At 37.4% G+C, this 17,522-nt stretch overlaps 1 protein-coding gene across 1 annotated transcript in view; it reads right to left on the bottom strand.

The window, feature by feature from the left end:
- The window catches only part of LOC108256478 (contactin-associated protein-like 2), a 139,302-nt gene that overhangs the window by 20,400 nt on the left and 101,380 nt on the right, over window positions 1–17,522 (bottom strand). Inside the window, exons 14-16 of the mRNA XM_017453397.3 lie at window positions 11,183–11,339; window positions 8,947–9,074; window positions 4,349–4,519 (exon numbers count right to left, since the gene is read on the bottom strand). Coding sequence (XP_017308886.2) covers window positions 4,349–4,519; window positions 8,947–9,074; window positions 11,183–11,339 — 456 coding nt within the window. The remainder of the gene's footprint in view (window positions 1–4,348; window positions 4,520–8,946; window positions 9,075–11,182; window positions 11,340–17,522) is intronic.

Below are 17,522 nucleotides of genomic sequence, written 5' to 3'. Positions count from 1 at the left end.
CTGATTCAGGATAACTCCAGAATAGAACCATGAATCATGGAAATATAATCAATCATATAATATGAGTTAATCTGATCTGTCAAGTAAACTAAGAACAAGAAACACTGGAATAAAACACTTGGTTGTCCCTGAACTGTTTTTATCCCTTTTATACTAGATTAGTTTTCCAATGATGACAGTGTTTTGATAATGAATGAATGATGCATTGTACTTTTCTTTGTATAATTTTTAACATTAATGTTTAATGGTTAACCCTTTGTTTGGAGAGTCCATCCATCCATCCATCTTCTATACCGCTTATCCTTTTCAGGGTCACGGGTAAACCTGGAGCCTATCCCAGGAAGCATCGAGTATGGAGTAGACACTGAAACTGTCATCCTGTCATCCTGTCTCAGTATAATACAGCTTGCTTGGTCAATGGAACATCCATCCATCCATCTTCTACCATTTATCCTCTTCAGGGTCACGGGAAACTTAGAGTCTATCCCAGGGAGCATCGGACACAAGGCGGGGTACATCCTGGACAGGGTGCCAATCCATCGCAGGGCACACTCACACACACATTCACACACCCATTCACACACCCATTCATACACTACGGACACTTTGGACATGCCAATCAGCCTACCATGCATGTCTTTGGACTGGGGGAGGAAACCGGAGTACACGGAGGAAACCCCTGCAGCACGGGGAGAACATGCAAACTCCACACACACAGGGCCACAGTGGGAATCGAACCCCCAACCCTGGAGATGTGAGGTGAACCTGCTAACCACTACCAATCAGCTGTATATTATTGTTGCCTTGTTGGAACATGATTTTTAAATTCATAGTAAAGGTATTTGATTTGTGATGTGACGTCGGGGGGTCTGGCATGCTGCAAGCAAGTCCAGAGGCTAAAAATCTGTTCAGTTATTGCGTGCTCCACAACAACGAGGCAGAAAAAGCACAAATTTCATATGCGGATCGATGACGTGAAACTTTGAAAGATGATATGCTTCTTTCGTCGATCTCATCACTGTTTTTCTTTAAACAAAAGCTATCTTTACATAATAGTCAGATTAGCATCTACACCACTAGGGCGCCTGAACAAACAGTCTGCGTCTTTCATTCTCCAACCTCTCTCTTTTTCCTCTGTCTTGAATATAAATGTGCTACACCTTCTGTCCTGAAGACTCGGTGGAAAACGTACCGACTGCTAGAATGTGCTGACAGTGGAGACTCCTTCCATAAATGTCGAATCAGCACCTCATTCTAGAAAGCTTCATGATCAACGCCTATACGTTTGTATATCTTTTAATCCTTTTATTATTAGCTTAGATTTTTGTCGAGCATCCACCGTACAAATCCTCATGAATGAGTTAAGTATTTGAGTGCACGCATTAATATAAACCTCGGATTTACCCTGCAGCCAGCACTAGTAAGTGTTGTGGTATAAGGTCAACGTTATTTATTTATTTATTTATTTTGAAAAATCTGACTGCAGTGTCATTTTAAAACTGGTCAATGTAGATATTGGTGTTTGTACATTTTAATATTCGATTTGAGCTGAGAATGAGTTACAAATATAGTCTTATTCAGAAAGAAGCTTTAGGACAACTATATTATAATACAGGGGTTTTCAACTCTAATTCTCAGGCCCGAATGTCCTGCAGATTTATTTTTATCTGTATTCAGCTCATTGACTCATTATCAAACCTTTTATTAGTTGAATCATTGGGGGAATCATTTGAATCATTTGAATCAGTTGAATCAGTTTCAGACAAGGTTTCAAAACATTGCATTTTAAAATAAATCTGAAATGTGTAGTATTTCCTCAGGTTTAGCCTGTGGGGAAAATGCATGCTTTTCCTTTTTTCTGCTTCTGCTGTATTATAGAGCGCTGCAGACCAACTGAATAAATGATGCGACTGTAATTGTGTGGGTGTTTGTATGGATGTCAGAGTTGTGGTTTGTGTGTGTGTGTGAACAGTTTGAAAGAAAGAAATGATATTGTACTGGAAATCACAAATCACACCCCATTTATACGAGTCAAAGAAGGTTACTGAGCTTTGAAGATTTTCGCATTATGTAAAGAAACCGGTGTTTAAAGGGTTAAAATTCTGAAAAATGAATGATTGTTCATTATGATCAGAACTGATGCTGGAAAAAAAAATCAACGTCATTTTTTAAAATATATTTAATATATAATATATTTTTGTACTTTATGGACCTGAGTGGTGGTTTTTAATTTTTAATTTTTAATTTTTTTTTAAAAAAATCTGGCACTGCATAAAAAATATGAGTGCATCAAAATTTATGTTGTTGTTAATCACTGACATATCAAAGACTGTAATAATCAAAGAAAAAAATTCTGCTTAGCATTTACTATATGGAAAATAATTACTATTTTTCTTTTTTTTCATAAAAAACATCTGTGGCATTAGGTAAACATTTAAAGGGTCACCATTCTGAAAATGAATGAATGTTTGGTAATTATGATCAGATGCTGGTAAAAAAAAAAAATCGACGTCAGTGAAAGTAGAAAAAAATTATTAATATATTAATATTTTTATAACAGTTTTTGGACATGGACATTTTTGTCCCCTATGGACCTATGTGTAACATTTTATTAATTGACCCACAAAGGTTTACTACTGTATGTGACTTTGGTTACAGTTGTTAATTTAGAACGGTGAATAAATTGACCATAACTACCTGTAGTATAGACAGTTTTAACGCACACCTTCTAGCCAATCAGAATCGAGTATCCGAGCAGACCAATAAATAGTATAACTTCCATTAAACGGCACTGTAACTGTACACAAACACTCTGGGTGGCTGATATGATCAAACTCAATCTCAGACTCATATCAGCCTTACATACAATCAAGATGAGAACTTCTCCACTGCTGTAATACTTAAAAAAAATAAATAAATAAAAATTTATCAGAAGCACTGCTTTATTTCACACTCTCAGGGGATTTCACTCTCGGTTAAGGTTCAGTAAGTTTAGCAAAATCTAAAATCAGGAGTTCGGATTAAAAGAGAGGGTCAAAATCGATGAGCTGTAATGGAGAGCAAGAAATGTGGGAGCGCTTCAATTTCAGAACTGATCTCCTGACTCCAGAGAGGTCCCTCCTACACACACACACACACACACACACACACACACTTAAACACACTCCTAATCTCATGCATAGGCCTGAAGCTGGTCCGGACTACTCATCATTTATAAAAGGGTCACGCTGGCTGTAAATTGGATTGTGTGTTGTGCTGGAAGTAGACCTCAAAGTGTTACGGATGAATATCCAAAGGCAAACCCTCACATGTGTTTGGCAGCTTGGGAAAAAGCTTTGCATGGTGAAATGCTGACAGGTTTCTCTTTTTGCATATCTCAATCTCAAAAAAACCTTTAGCATTTTAAAGCATTTAAAGATTTCTTTCGCAGTCCACTGAAAGACGCCAACACACCAAGTTTTATTGATTTACTTTGTGTTCAATGTAACTTAATAAATGCAATAGAAAAATGATAAATATGACCATCTGACTATGTCTATCTTTTTATCCACCTTTATTCACAGCCCAGAGATGTTTTTGGCAGTCATGTTTGCTAAACCTCCTCCTTATCAACCTCGTGATCTTTGCAGCGTTTACAACGCTAAGAAAAATTTCCACCTCGTTTCGATGAAATATATATTTATATTGATGTTTTCTTAAAATTGAGGTGTTGAATTAAGCTACTGGCAGAATATATTTCTTTTTGTAGACGTTTAGACGATTATAAGTTCCATTTTTGGCCGGAACACACACATATACATATATATATATTTTATATATATATATTTATTACGGATGATGTAGAGATGCCAAGCGGCCTACAATGTCTTTGGACTGGGGGAGGAAACTGGAGTACCCGGAGGAAACCGCCGAGGCACAGAGAGAACATGCAAACTCCACACATACAGGGCGGAGGCGGGAATCAAACCCCCAACCACAGAGGTGTGAGGCAAACGTCTGCAAATGTTTTCAAATAATTTATACATAAAAGCGTTAAAAACCAAAGCACCTGCTCAGTAAGTAAAATATACTAACTGGTTGATGTTATAGCATCAGACTACATTTGGTATTTAATAATGTGGCAGTGAAAAAGATAAAGGATGGAAGAAGCAGGCGGAGTGAGTTTGAAAAATTAAGGAGGACACAGGAAAGACAGTTCTCCCCTGGAGACACACACTCATGCTGCTTGAGGTTAGTTGTGTGCGTGCGTGTGTGTGTGTGTGTGTGTGTGTGTGTGTGTGTGTGTGTGTGTGTGTGTGTGTGTGTGTGTGTGTGTGTGTGTGTTACAGAGTGAAATCGAGATACTCACATTTCAGCTCCAGCCGGATGAAGTCTGTGTTGCCCAGGTTCTCCAGGAAAACCCCATGAGGTGCAGAGGTCTTGAAATAAAAGGAGATATCAGCACTGGTTTCAGCATGGAAAGTGGAGAAGTGTAGGTAGGAGGACGGTGTGTTGAAGGAAGCGGCGTTCCAGTAACTACCTGCAAAATGAGCACGGAAAATCAGGATGGCATTAATGCATTCTTATACAGCTGCACTGTAGAATTCTCAAATATGATTGGACAGAAGGCCTTGATTACTTTTGTAAATGTAGTAACAACTCATTCTCAGGGACATGTAAGGTGGATGCTCCACATAATATAAGGCTAATAATAAACTGATTTGAAAATGTTATATAAGAAAGACATATTTATAATCAACGATATGGTGAAATTTTCTGTACGGAGTTGTAGATGTGAACAAGTTAATCTTTTTTTTTGCAATCCTTGCATGATATGTACACACAGGTGATTTGCATAATCTGAATAGGGCACCAGTACTAATTAAAACATTATATGAAACAGTATTAAACATAGAGGCTGCATTCTGTATTATCGTATTATATTAGATGTCAGTAAGGGGAAGAAAATTAACATCATGTATCTGTGCGTCACTCCTATTCTTCCTCTGTACTGAACATACAGTGTGTGTTTGTTAAAGAATAGTTATAGATTTTTTTCTGGTCAGTCACATTTCAGCATGGGCACTGACCTTTAAGACATGAGAAGAAAAAAAAACAACAAAAAAAGCATCAAGAGCAAAACAACATAGAAAGGCGAGGTTACTTTTGGAGATTAAAGATCCGCGCTGTAGATGAATACGGCTTCTTAGAGATTTTGCTAATGACAAGTCAATGTTTCCCACTTCCTTTACTTTCTCTAAAAGGTCAACACATTGGGTGAGGTGCTAGCTTTCACAGGACTAAAGTACTTGCTCATTATCCTCTCTGTCTACTAGATCACTTTTGGCACAGCATGGCTTGTAAAGCTTAAAAGTCTCAAAATTCTCAAAACTTTCTGCTTATTATAAATTCTCCAGGAATGACACATGTGGAAATACACATTCACGGAGGCTATAAATATAGATAAAATATTACATCTTTACAAGAATGTATAGATCAGGAATATGAATTTTCAGGAGAAAACCTGAGCTATTTTCTGGACACATGATGAATCTAAGGTTTATTTCTACACAAAATCCAAAATTGTGCTGTTATGGGCAGTTATAGGTGATTGGGGTACAACTTATCCCTTGTTACTCTTGTAAAAGTGGTAAAACGTCAACTTTACATTTAATCATGTTCAACATTCAATCTATAAAAATGCATTTAACCATTAAAAAAATAAATAAACTGAGTGAAAGCAACAATATCTTATCAAATACGCAAAATCCACTTAACTACCATCAATGCTAAAGGCATGTTAGTATCTATTAGGACAGTTTTATGCTTTATTTATGTATTAATTTTTTTTATTAATAATTTAGTTCAATCAAAGTGATCTGATCAGTCAATATCACATTATTGAGAATAAAGAAAAAGGACAAACAATTTTTTTCTCATAATATTTAGGAAATGTAGATGATGCAACTTTCTGTTGAACGCATGACTTGTGGAATGTGTTCAAGTGACAGGCTCGAGTGAATGTTGGACACTAAAATGTTTTTTATTTTAATCTATGGACTCATGTAAAAGTCTTGTTTAGCTTGTTATTTATGCTTGTTTGAAAGCAAGTCTTTTTTTTCTATAATTTTTGCTTATGAAAACTGTAGATGCTATGAATGTTTACCAGGATAGCTTGTAAGCTAGCAGTAAATGTGGTCATTTTTAAATGACAAAGCAGGAATTTTTAAAAATTTTTTATTTTTACAATGGTCCACCTTTTGAATACAGTACATTCATACATTCTCAAGCTCTAACAGAAATAAGGAATTGAATTGAGGTTCTATTAAATGTTCACCCTGTGTTTAACTGATCCATTCTTGCTGATGTCATGATACTGGGAATTAAGTCATATGACACTTGATAAGACTGCCATCAATAACAAAGTACATTCCCACATTCTTAATGTATATAACACTTGCACATGAAAATTGCTGAGTAATTTCCTCCTACTTCATTCTGACAAAAAAAAAAGCCCTTCTACTAGGGCTGCAGGCCACTAGAATTAAGCTTTCTGATTATGTAGTAACTTGGGATGACCTTTCGATGACATCAAGTGAAAGACTTTGCTTTAATTATTGGCTCCAGGCTCTAAAGCACTGAATGGTCTGGCACAAGTGTACATGAGTGAACCTTTCGTCTATTATGTTTCTCCATGTCTTCCGGTATTTAAAAGGTGCAGGTTCTTTATTAGTACCTAAGGAAGGCTAAAGCAGGGGGCAGAGAGCTTTTTCTTCGAAAAGCCAACCAGATATAGAAAATGCTTGCAATTAGTATTCAGGACTTTGACTGAATGTGCTCTTGGCTCATTTAAGGCTCTACTGGACAGTGCTGAATAAAGGATAGCTGTACACACTTCCTTGTTGCTGATTATGAACATTGCCAACTTGATGACGACCCTTGCTGTATACATAAATTTAGTTGCCAGACGTATTATATATACTGATCTAGTAACTAATAAACTAGCAACACAATGTAATGTATCGGGGTTCTTTCTCTAATTATGTAGTCCAGGCCTCGGCACATTATGGTGCATATAATGAAGACCTTCAGTAGATGGATCAGGGAAAAAGTTGGCCTGTCGTGTTTTATTCCTTACATCTCAGATAGCCTGTGTATCCTCCACTGCCATACTTTTATAATTCCTGCTCGCTGCTAAAGTTAATAATGCAAGACAGGGATATTATAGTCCTTTATTACTCTCAGGGTTATTGATCTCATTTAATTTAGTAACCGGCTCATTGAAAGTGAGAATTCTTCTCAGGAAATGTATGCCATATGTGTGCCGTCATTAAATATCACAAAATCGTCATTTGTTTATTATCTTCAATTTCTCAGCCATATCCATAGGAATTTATTAGCTGGAAATGACTTCTGCACAATAAATCTACAGCTGTTAGAAAACACTGTATCATAAATTTTCCCATATTTCTATATCTGTAGAGTAATAAATCTTTAGTGTCACCTTTGTATGGACAAATGAGCCGGTGTTAAACTCTTTAAACTGATATTAATTGTCTTGTGTTGGAATGTAATGGTGGGCATCAAAATGTAACCAAAACGCTGGTAAAGTAATTATGATATTTAAATAGAATTATATGAGGGTATTATCTCCATCAAGCCAAAACACACTTTTTCCCTGAGCAGCAGCAGCCTATAGAGAGGATCTGCTTTAGTGCTGCTGGAAATCGTTAATCAGTTGGGAATCAAAATGTTGCTACAGGTATTTATTTCCCACTGCAGATAGCAATGTGATCATTTTAATGCCTGTATAAAATGTGGTAGCCAACATGTGTGTCTATGCTTCTTTTTTTTTAGCAAAGGTGTTTTGCAGGAGATGGAGGAACGGTGCAGTTCACAACTTATTGTTCGCTATGAAACTGTTGATCCTGCTGCTTTCCGGTCATCCTGCAATTCTTTTCTAGTCACCTCTGCCTTCTTTCTTACTTTCCTTTTCATTATTTAGAGAGTGTGTTGGGAAATTTAGTGAAGCACACGTGTCTGCAGACGATTAATTGTGGATCCATGAACTGCATATTTTCAAAACATATGCATTGATAAGCATGCTTAAGGTCTTTGCTAATGGTATGTAGCTTTTTTCCATTTAAGTGTTGTTTAATAATGTTGTCTCTAAGAACTTTAGGAAGTTCCTTCACCTTCACATTGATTGCTACTTGTGTGAAATCTTTCAAACTAAAACATCCGAAATTGACAACACAATGGCCATGACTTAATTATCTTGTTCCCTCTTATTACTAAGTAGGGACCATGACTTAATTACTTAATTCCTTCACATTACTACACAAGTATGGGCTTCATAGATACTGTTACTGAAAGAGTAATCATTCATTTGATGAACACTGATTATCTACATTCTCCAGAATGACTTCAGATATTCATGTGCATTCATGTTGTAAATTTCTCCCAAGCCAAGTCACAGTTTTTTTTGTTTTTTTTTTCCACAGGGAAAAAGTGAAGAAACAATTTATACCAGCAATGCTGCCTGATGCCCTCATCAAACAGGTAACCCTAATCGCATGCAGCTGCTCTAAATGATAAACGTGGTGCAATTAACAAAAATAATGAGGTGTGAAAATGCATCAGTGATAAGCGCAGAAGCAGAGAAGTAGACCTGGAGCTTGTGCTCTCATTTCCGGTCTGACGGTTGCTCTAGATAGCAAACTATACAGAATGCCACTATACATCTGTAACGTTGTTAATAACTGAAACAAAATATAAAAATAGACCCTCTTAGAAATAAATGCTGCATATTAACAGTGTATAAATGCTAAATTGTCTGACACTGCAGAAGGATTAACTGATAGCATAGCAAAGTAACTTGCATTAATACAGTGTTTATCTGAAGCCTGTATTATACAGAGGACTGTGTTACCCCTACAGCTTTAAAGTAAAAAGAAATGAACTCACGGTCTCCATGACAGTGCAGAGGTCCTACTGTGAGCTTGGCCTCTGATCCGGGTCGATTTGTGTCCCCTACAGCCACCTCACTCACAGGTAAGTGGTCCTTATATACCAGAAGCCCTGAATCCTCTCTCCTGCAAATAAATAGCCATAATAACTGATCAAATCCACCAGAAAAACACAGGACTGTTGAACCCAGTGTAGAATATGACTTAATAACAAATCAAATTCAGTATAATTGTAATCATTGCCACTCATTGGCCAATGCTTATTTTTTTAAGTGCTCCACATTAATGCCTGGCTGTTTAATGTCTGAAATAGAAAATACTCCTTGTAAATAGTTCCCCCAGCTAAACTAACAACAATATGTGTCTTATAAGAATGTAAATAGCCATGTGTTCATTTCTGTCTGTGCCAGAAACTTGGCTATATGATGTACAGTTTTTGAGGATAAATAAAATCATACATAGCTGCATGACTGTTAGGGGTGGAAAACAAAGTGTGTGTACTGTGTTAGAATTTTACTCGGTCAAAGGTAGAAGGATGGAGGCAAAAATCTTATTTGTCATCATTTGTACCGTTTATGCTAGGCTCTCTGTGGTCTTTAATATAAGAACTTAAAAAACGTTAAAACTGCCCTGTTCTTTCCTCTCTCTTAGTACAGTACAGTTGATCCAAGACTTTATTTCAGCTGTGCTTTAGATTTCCTTGGATTAACGAGATCTTAAATCAAGCAAATCAATAGCCTTCGGTTTGTAGGTTGTAAATTATTCTTAATTACTTCTTCTTTGTAAGGTAAATTACGGACGAATTCAATATGTAATGAATAATCCACTCGGGGGTGTGCTGGTACAGGAAAATGATTCCCACCTCTAGAATATGCTTTTTTTAATCGGAAATGTATTCAGAAAATCCACTGAAAGGAGATATATGTGCATGTGGGTGTTCACAGATGCTCAGATGTAATCTAAGTATTTAGGAATGGCAACTCAGGCATAACAACCACGTATACAGGAATATTACAATGCCTGTACGCATATAAACATCTTATTCTTATTATATATGGCTACTAGTGACTAGTGACTTGGAGGTGTGATGGGTTGCTTATTGTTTTGTAACATCCAGGAATCAAAATTTTCTTAACGACTTAAAATAATCAACGCAAACCAAAATGAATTTCTATTAAATGAAAATAAACCATGGCTACATTTCAATTTATTTTGGTGAAACTATACGAGTGTAAGCCAAATTTAAATTATAGGCATATACAACCACTGAAGGAGGTCACAATGTTACATTTCCAGTGAAAATATGCAGAAAGTCTCAGCGTGTGTGCTGCCCAAACAAACACGTTATTAAGTTCAGGAAGGCCATATTACAACATCGTGTCTGGCTTTTTTACATTCCATGAGTCCAATCTACTCACACTCCTGCTGAGTCCCAGCTGGTGGGCTCTCACAAGTGAAATCTCAGTAGAACTCTCTCTCTCTCTCTCTCTCTCTCTCTCTCTCTCTCTCTCTCTCTCTCTCTCTCTCTCTCTCTTTCTCTCTCTCTCTTTCTTTTGGCTCACGTTAAGTCTGCCTGCTATAATACTGATGCACACTTTTATTTCATGTTATCATCATAATTTTGAAAAAATTGTACAATGAAATTGTTTATTCAGTGGTTACATTAGTGGTATGTGTAATTTAAGTCATTCTCTGCATGACTTATTTACACTTGTACACCTGTATACACACACACACACTTGCTATCTGGAGGATCCACAAGTCTGGGAAGGAAATCTGGGACTCTATTACAATCAGCAGACCTCATTTATCAAGCTGGATACAAACAAATTTATTCAGAAATCATTCTCAGGGGCGTTTACACGAGAAATTTGGTATTCATGAAAATCCGGTTAGTTCAGAAAAAGAGTTTGTATGCTTTGAGAGCTCCTGAGTTTGTGTAAATATATGTAGAAGGAATATACGTTTACATTGTCACATGCAAATAGCTTATTTCTTTCAATTGCACGCACACATGTACTGAAAATGTTTGTAAAATAACACAACTTTTGTAAACTAGGCATGTTTGGTTTGTCATACAAAAACATCTATGTACAACTTCACTAAAAGATTTATAAATGACCACAATTAATGTGTATATTGTTAATACCTGAATGGAAGCTATAACTGAGATCATTTTGCTTACAAATATGTAAGTAGATGATCTATTTATTAAGCAGGTAATCACCACTCACCACTGTTTCTGATCTGCGTCACAGTTGCAGTAGTGTTTGGGGTCGATGCAGTTGTGCTCAATGCCACAGGAACATTTTTGGATCCCTGGCCCTGAGCCACCCCAGTAGAAGTGTTTCTCATTCCCTCTGCCAACCCACCATGTGTACGGAGTCCCATCTGTAACACACATACACAATTAAAAATTATTCTATGAAGTATTTCTATCTATGTATGTTATATAAATATGCTACAGTCAGTGGGACAAACACTACACAGTCAACAGAACAGGAAGTCTATTCAATAGGCATATTCAAGAAGTCATTCAATAGGCATAATTCATCATAGTCAATAGACATTCAATTATTATCCATCCTGTACACACTACAGCAAATGAAACAGGATGAACTTGATTAACGTCAGTAAATCAGTATTGACTCCAATGTGAATACCAAACAATGATGAGATCATCCACTTCCAATACAAGACATTTTGAATGAGAAAATGCAGCTTTATATACAACCTGCAGGATTTCCCAAAAAATATTGCAGAAAAGAAAAAAAGAAAACAGGTCTGTATAGTGGAGCTGAGAGAAATAAAGGCGAGGTCATCATCCTCCAGTCTGTTCAAAATTAAACTGGGATACAACCTTCATAATAACAGTTCTACTAGATTTAAAACACAATATAAGAAGAATTTGGCTCTAGGACTTTACCATATTACTCTGTGGTGTTTTTACAGTCTTCAAGGATCACATTTTAAAATGAAGGTGTGATTTGACTGTGACTTTGACCGTGACATGTTTGTTGTTGCCAGTGGAGCTAGAAAGAGTATTTCAGAAACTGCTAATCTCCTGGGATTTTCCTGCACAACAGTCTGTAACGTTTATGATATGATGTGAGGAAAAAAAAAAAACATTAAGTGAGTGGCAGTTCTGTAGGTGGAAATACCTTGCTGATGAGAGAGCTTAGAGGAGAATGGCCAGACTGGTTTTGAATTGACAGAAAGTCTACAGTAACTCAAAAAACACTCTTTGCATCCATGCTGAGCAGAAAGGTGTCTCAGAATGCACAATATGTCAAACCTTTAGGCAGATAGGCTACAACAGTAGAAGACCACATGGGGTTTTATTCTTGTTCCAATCAAGAACATGAATCCGAGGTTACATCTGGCATGAGTGAAGTCACATTTATTTATATAGCACATTTAAAACAACATGAGTGTTGACCAAAGTGCTACACATCAGGCATAATATGAAATACTTATTAAAATAGTAACATTAAATAAACATAAATATATGAACAAATATTTAAACAAACCAGATATGACTAGGACCAGAGAATAAGCAGCTAGACAGGGCATATTATAGATAAGCCTGAGAGAAGAAACAAGTTTTAAGGGTCAATTTTAAATCAAATAATTGTAGGGGAGGATCTGACAGAGATGGGCAAGCTATTCCAAAGCCTCGGCCCTGACGCCTTTGGCTTTTAATTGTGACTTTGGAACGGTTAGTAACAACCGAGAAGAGGATCTGAGAAAACGCTGGGAAGAGCAGAGGAAATCTGAAATATACGGTGGATATAAAAAGTCTACACACCCTTGTTAAAACGGCAGGATTTTGTGATGTCAGAACCTTTTCTTTTGCTTTATTGTGAAATTTTTCCTATTAATTTAAAGTGAAAAACAACAAGAATCATTTTACGGGGAAAATGAAAAATAAAAAAATGTACAATGACCTGGTTACATAAGTGTACACACCCCTACACTAATACTTAGTTGAAGCACCTTTAGATTTTATCACAGCATTCAATCTTTTTGGGTAAGAGTCAGTCAGTTTGGCACCATTGACATTCTAACTCCGATAGATTGTCTGGGCATCTCCTGGGCACAGTCCTCTTCAGGTTTCCAAAGATTTTTGACTGCATTTAGGTTTGGACTCCAAAACCTTGATTTAGTTAAGCCTTTACTTTGGTGATCTGGAAGTTTGCTTTGGGTTGTTGTCATGCTGAAAGGTGAAATTCCTCTCCATCTTAAGTATTTTACCAGAAGTTTTAAGGTTTTGCACCAAAATTGACTGGTATTACTCCACAATGACTAAAGCCCCAGTTCCAACTGAAGAAAAAACAGCCCAAAAAGTATGATACTGCCACCACCATGCTTCCTCGTGGGGATGGTGATGTGGTGTGCTTTTTTTGTTGTGCCAAACATATAATGTGGTATTATAGCCAAGAAGTTCAACTTTGGTCTCATCAGACCATAACACATTATTCCACATGGTTTTGGGAGATTGGATGTATTTTATTTAATTTATTTAATTTATTATGTGGTTAAAAAAGGCTTCCACATTGCCACCCTACCCCATAGCCCAGAGATCTGAAGAATTCTGGACATTGTTTTCACATTTAGGGAGAAACCAGTAAACGCTGCAGTTCTTTTAATGTTGCTGTACGCTTCTTGGAAGCCTCCCTGACCATTTTTTCCCCGATCTTCTCATCTATTTTAGAGGGACATCCTGTTCTTAGTAGTGTCACTGTCCTGCCATATTTTCCCAACTTGTTGATTATTGTTTTTACATTGTTCCAGTATATCCAGTGCCTTAGTAATATTTCGTAAACCTCTCCTGATTGACATTTTTCAACAATATCCCGTACGTGGTTTGTAAGCTCTTTGCGACCCATGGTTTTTCCAGTTGGATGTTACCAAGATGATGTCAGGAAAATCCTATAGGAACAGATGTACTTTATTTGGGGGTAATCAGTCACTTTAATTGATGGCAAGTGTATAGTAATTAGTATTTACCGTGAGTTTGAACGTGATTGGTTGTTCCTGAATATTGCTACATTCCCCGTTTTTGCAAGCTGGGTATTGGAAGTTTTTCTTTTTTCACCCAAAAACCTTTCTGGGTGTTTGCCAGTTGATATTTATATATTGCAATTTCACAATAAAGTTAATTTAGTTAAAAAAAATTACATCAAAAAACCCTGCCATTTCTGTCCACTGTATGAGATGAGATCACACAAGGCTTCAAAAACAAACAATAGAATCACACAAGATCATCAAGATTGGAAAAGACCAACTGGGAAAAATTCCAACTTTGAGGCCTTTAGCCTGGGACTAGTAATCCCATCCCTCATCTTCTGTGGGAACTCCAGAGAAGAAGAAAGACTACCCCGAATGAGAATTTTTATTTGTTATTTATTTATTTTTTTTACCAAAGCCTTTAACGTGTGTAGATATAAAGCCATCAATATCTAGTCAAAATCATTCCATCTCACACGCTAGCTCAGTTACTGCCAACAAAGTGACATTCCATGTTCCCAAAGACATTTTCCAAAGTTTCCAAAGGTCTTGTCCTTCTAAGACCATCCATCATATACCAGCTGCCTGACTGGCACTGTGCCCGGACCACAAGATGGCCTCCATTTTGACATTTCGGATTGAGCTTGACCGGGTTACATAGGTAGTTTAGTCACCACTTGGGTACTGTGGATACCACCCCCAGACCTAGTTCCAAGGTTGGCATTCCAGTAACCCTAATATAGACAGGGTACTGTTAGTATTTTTTGTACCTTTCATGAGGGTCTTTAGGATCACTTTTTGTCTGATCTCTACCCTCAGATCTGTTCACCAAGGCTGGTCTTTCTAGGGGGCATTAAGCTCCCGGTGACATAGCCTTGAGGTTCATGGAAGTAAACATACCCCTTCAACAAGATTCAATCTCAAGTCTCGATCCATAAAGAGCTATATACAGTATAAACACACACAGGGGTCTATGTACATACTACTGTGCATCGATGAGGTCTGGCCTTGTTACTCTCCAGAATCAATTCCTGTTTCCTCTCTTCTCAATGTGAGTTCTCGTTGTGCCAATCAATCTTCATCATCTGGATATGTTTATTAGAATAAATTGAGAGGGAAAGTAAAATAGGCGAGCCGGGTTTTCCCTATAGAACAGAATTGTAGATCGAAACTCATCTCCCCATCATTGCAACACATTATGGCTCTCTCAAATGAGAATGATGGACACACTCAGGGAACAGTAGATCACTTGATCAATCTCAAATTCAATGATGTATGACTATCTCTGGCTGGGATAATTGATCTGTGGATTCGTCTTTATGAAAACAGGAATTCAGAGGCCTCTGCTGAAGAACTGCCAAGTTGTGAGGAAAAAAAAAACAGTACAGGCCACTACCTTAATGTTACCAACGAGTTTGTGCTGCCTATTTAACAGCCTTGTCCATTCTACTTATTCTAGCCTGAAATCACTTCTTCCATTCTCTCCTTTATCACCACTGTCTAATGAGCCGTTAAGAAGAAACTCCCTTAACAGTATCTCTATTGATCTACGGTGTGATCTGATGCAACTTGAGTTCTACTTCAATTTGACCCACAAACCCGGAGCTCACACTGGGCTCCACTTTCATGACTCAATCAGTTAATTGGAATTTCAGCGACAGCCAAAATGGCAGCTTCTTGGACCCGAAGAACTATTTCCTCCATTTCTAGCATTCATTAGAACCCCACTCATATCCAAGAAATATTCGTAGGACAGTTTCTGCTTTTAAAGGAACAAAATACCATATAAAATATAAATTACCACAATCAAATAAAAATAAAATGAAAGTCTATGATAGGGATGTAACCATAACCATTTATTTATTTATTTATTTATTACAATTATTCAGAATGGACAGATTCTGTTTAAGAAAGCTTGCCAGAAAGGGTCACCTGGCATCTGATGGAGATTATGTATACCACAGGATGCAACAAAGAAGTTATTTTTTACTTTCATCTGGGCATTAGTGAGAGACTCGATATGAAGCCCATGCCCATGCCCATGCATTCACAGCATCCTTAGTTACAGCCTGGTCACAGCCATAGCGGTTTAAATTTAACTAGTTTGTTTAATTTATTGCAGATACAATAATAATACTGGATTAAAAAGGTGTCCTGAAAACATCACTAGTTGATACCTGGTATGGACTCAAATGATGTAGCAACTCCTGAGGTTGAGGAGAATATATTTGCTAGATTTTCTTCATCGATTAAAAGCCTATATAAGCCTTCTTTTTTTGGCTCCATCTGATGTGACTCATCTCATCAAGAGATCTCAGGTTTTCGTTTGTTCATCTGTCTCTCCTTTGGAGCTCACTCTGTACCATGCTGCTAGGAAAATTGCTCCCTCTGAACGGCCACCTGCAGGGAAACATAACATGGTGGAATGGTGTAGAAACACCCAGCCCTTAAGACGAGCTCAGACAAACACAGGAATCGATCAGGGCAGTAATGTCATTCGAAGTGTGGACTCGCCTCTTTGTTGCCATACTGTTGTCATGGCATTCAGCTTTTTTTTTCTTTCTCTGACTGCATTGTTAGCTAATCCTGAGTGAGAGGTTCACCTAAAGACATTTTGGGAAGTGGGAGGAAACTGGACAACCCCTGGATCTCAGGATTAAATCAGCTAACATGACCTTTTAGAACGCAGAGTAAAATCTGTAACCTACAGTAAGCCCAACTGGATGAATTTAAGTATATAGCTGGTAATTCAGTTCTTTTTAAGAAATAACTCAGCACTGAGTGATCCAATCAGAAGACATCCTGTCTAAACCCCACTCCCTCATGCTGTCTGTAAACGTGTCCTCAGTCTTATTAGCATAAGCCTGCCAGTTAATAATCCGTCATGTGTATTCAAACACCACACATCCGACCTCCACTGATCCAAAGCACCTCATCATCCGTTTTATGATAATTACCCTGGACCCTTAATGATGTCCCACATTTTCCATAAACTGAAACAAATCAGCAACTGAAAATGAGGATTAATTGACCAGTGTTAATTGCATTTGCTCTGTGACTAGGACATAAACGTGTGTCTTGCCTTCTTTGTATTCTTTCATCACACGCCAACATGTTTCTTGACGTAATCTACATTCATACTCGCCGCCTCTCTCAGCAGAAAGGCATCATAAACAAATGTGAGGAGGGAAAGACAGAGAGAGAGAGAGAGAGAGAGAGAGAGAGAGAGAGAGAGAGAGAGAGAGAGAGAGAGAGAGAGAGAGAGAGAGAGAGAGAATGTGACAGAGTGGCATAGAGAGTGAAAGAGACATAAGAACCATGGCACATTCTCCCTACTCAGGCAAAAATCAGTAGCAAGGGCAATAAGGCAGTGCACAAGTACATGTGCTCTGGGGGAGAGAAAGCACTTTGTTTTTGTTCCAGTGGTTAATTAGCCTCTTTATTCATACATTACACTGCATTAGCCAACTTGCTAGCTCAGAGGTTGCTTACAAATGTACTGGCCATTTGTAAAGTTATTTGTAATAAAAAAGTTTTGAGAGAAATGATATAAGCCAATAGCAG

This window comes from Ictalurus punctatus, chromosome 23 (assembly GCF_001660625.3).
Source record: "Ictalurus punctatus breed USDA103 chromosome 23, Coco_2.0, whole genome shotgun sequence".
In the NCBI taxonomy this organism is placed as follows: domain Eukaryota; kingdom Metazoa; phylum Chordata; class Actinopteri; order Siluriformes; family Ictaluridae; genus Ictalurus; species Ictalurus punctatus.
This window is presented reverse-complemented; position numbering and strand designations above follow the sequence as displayed.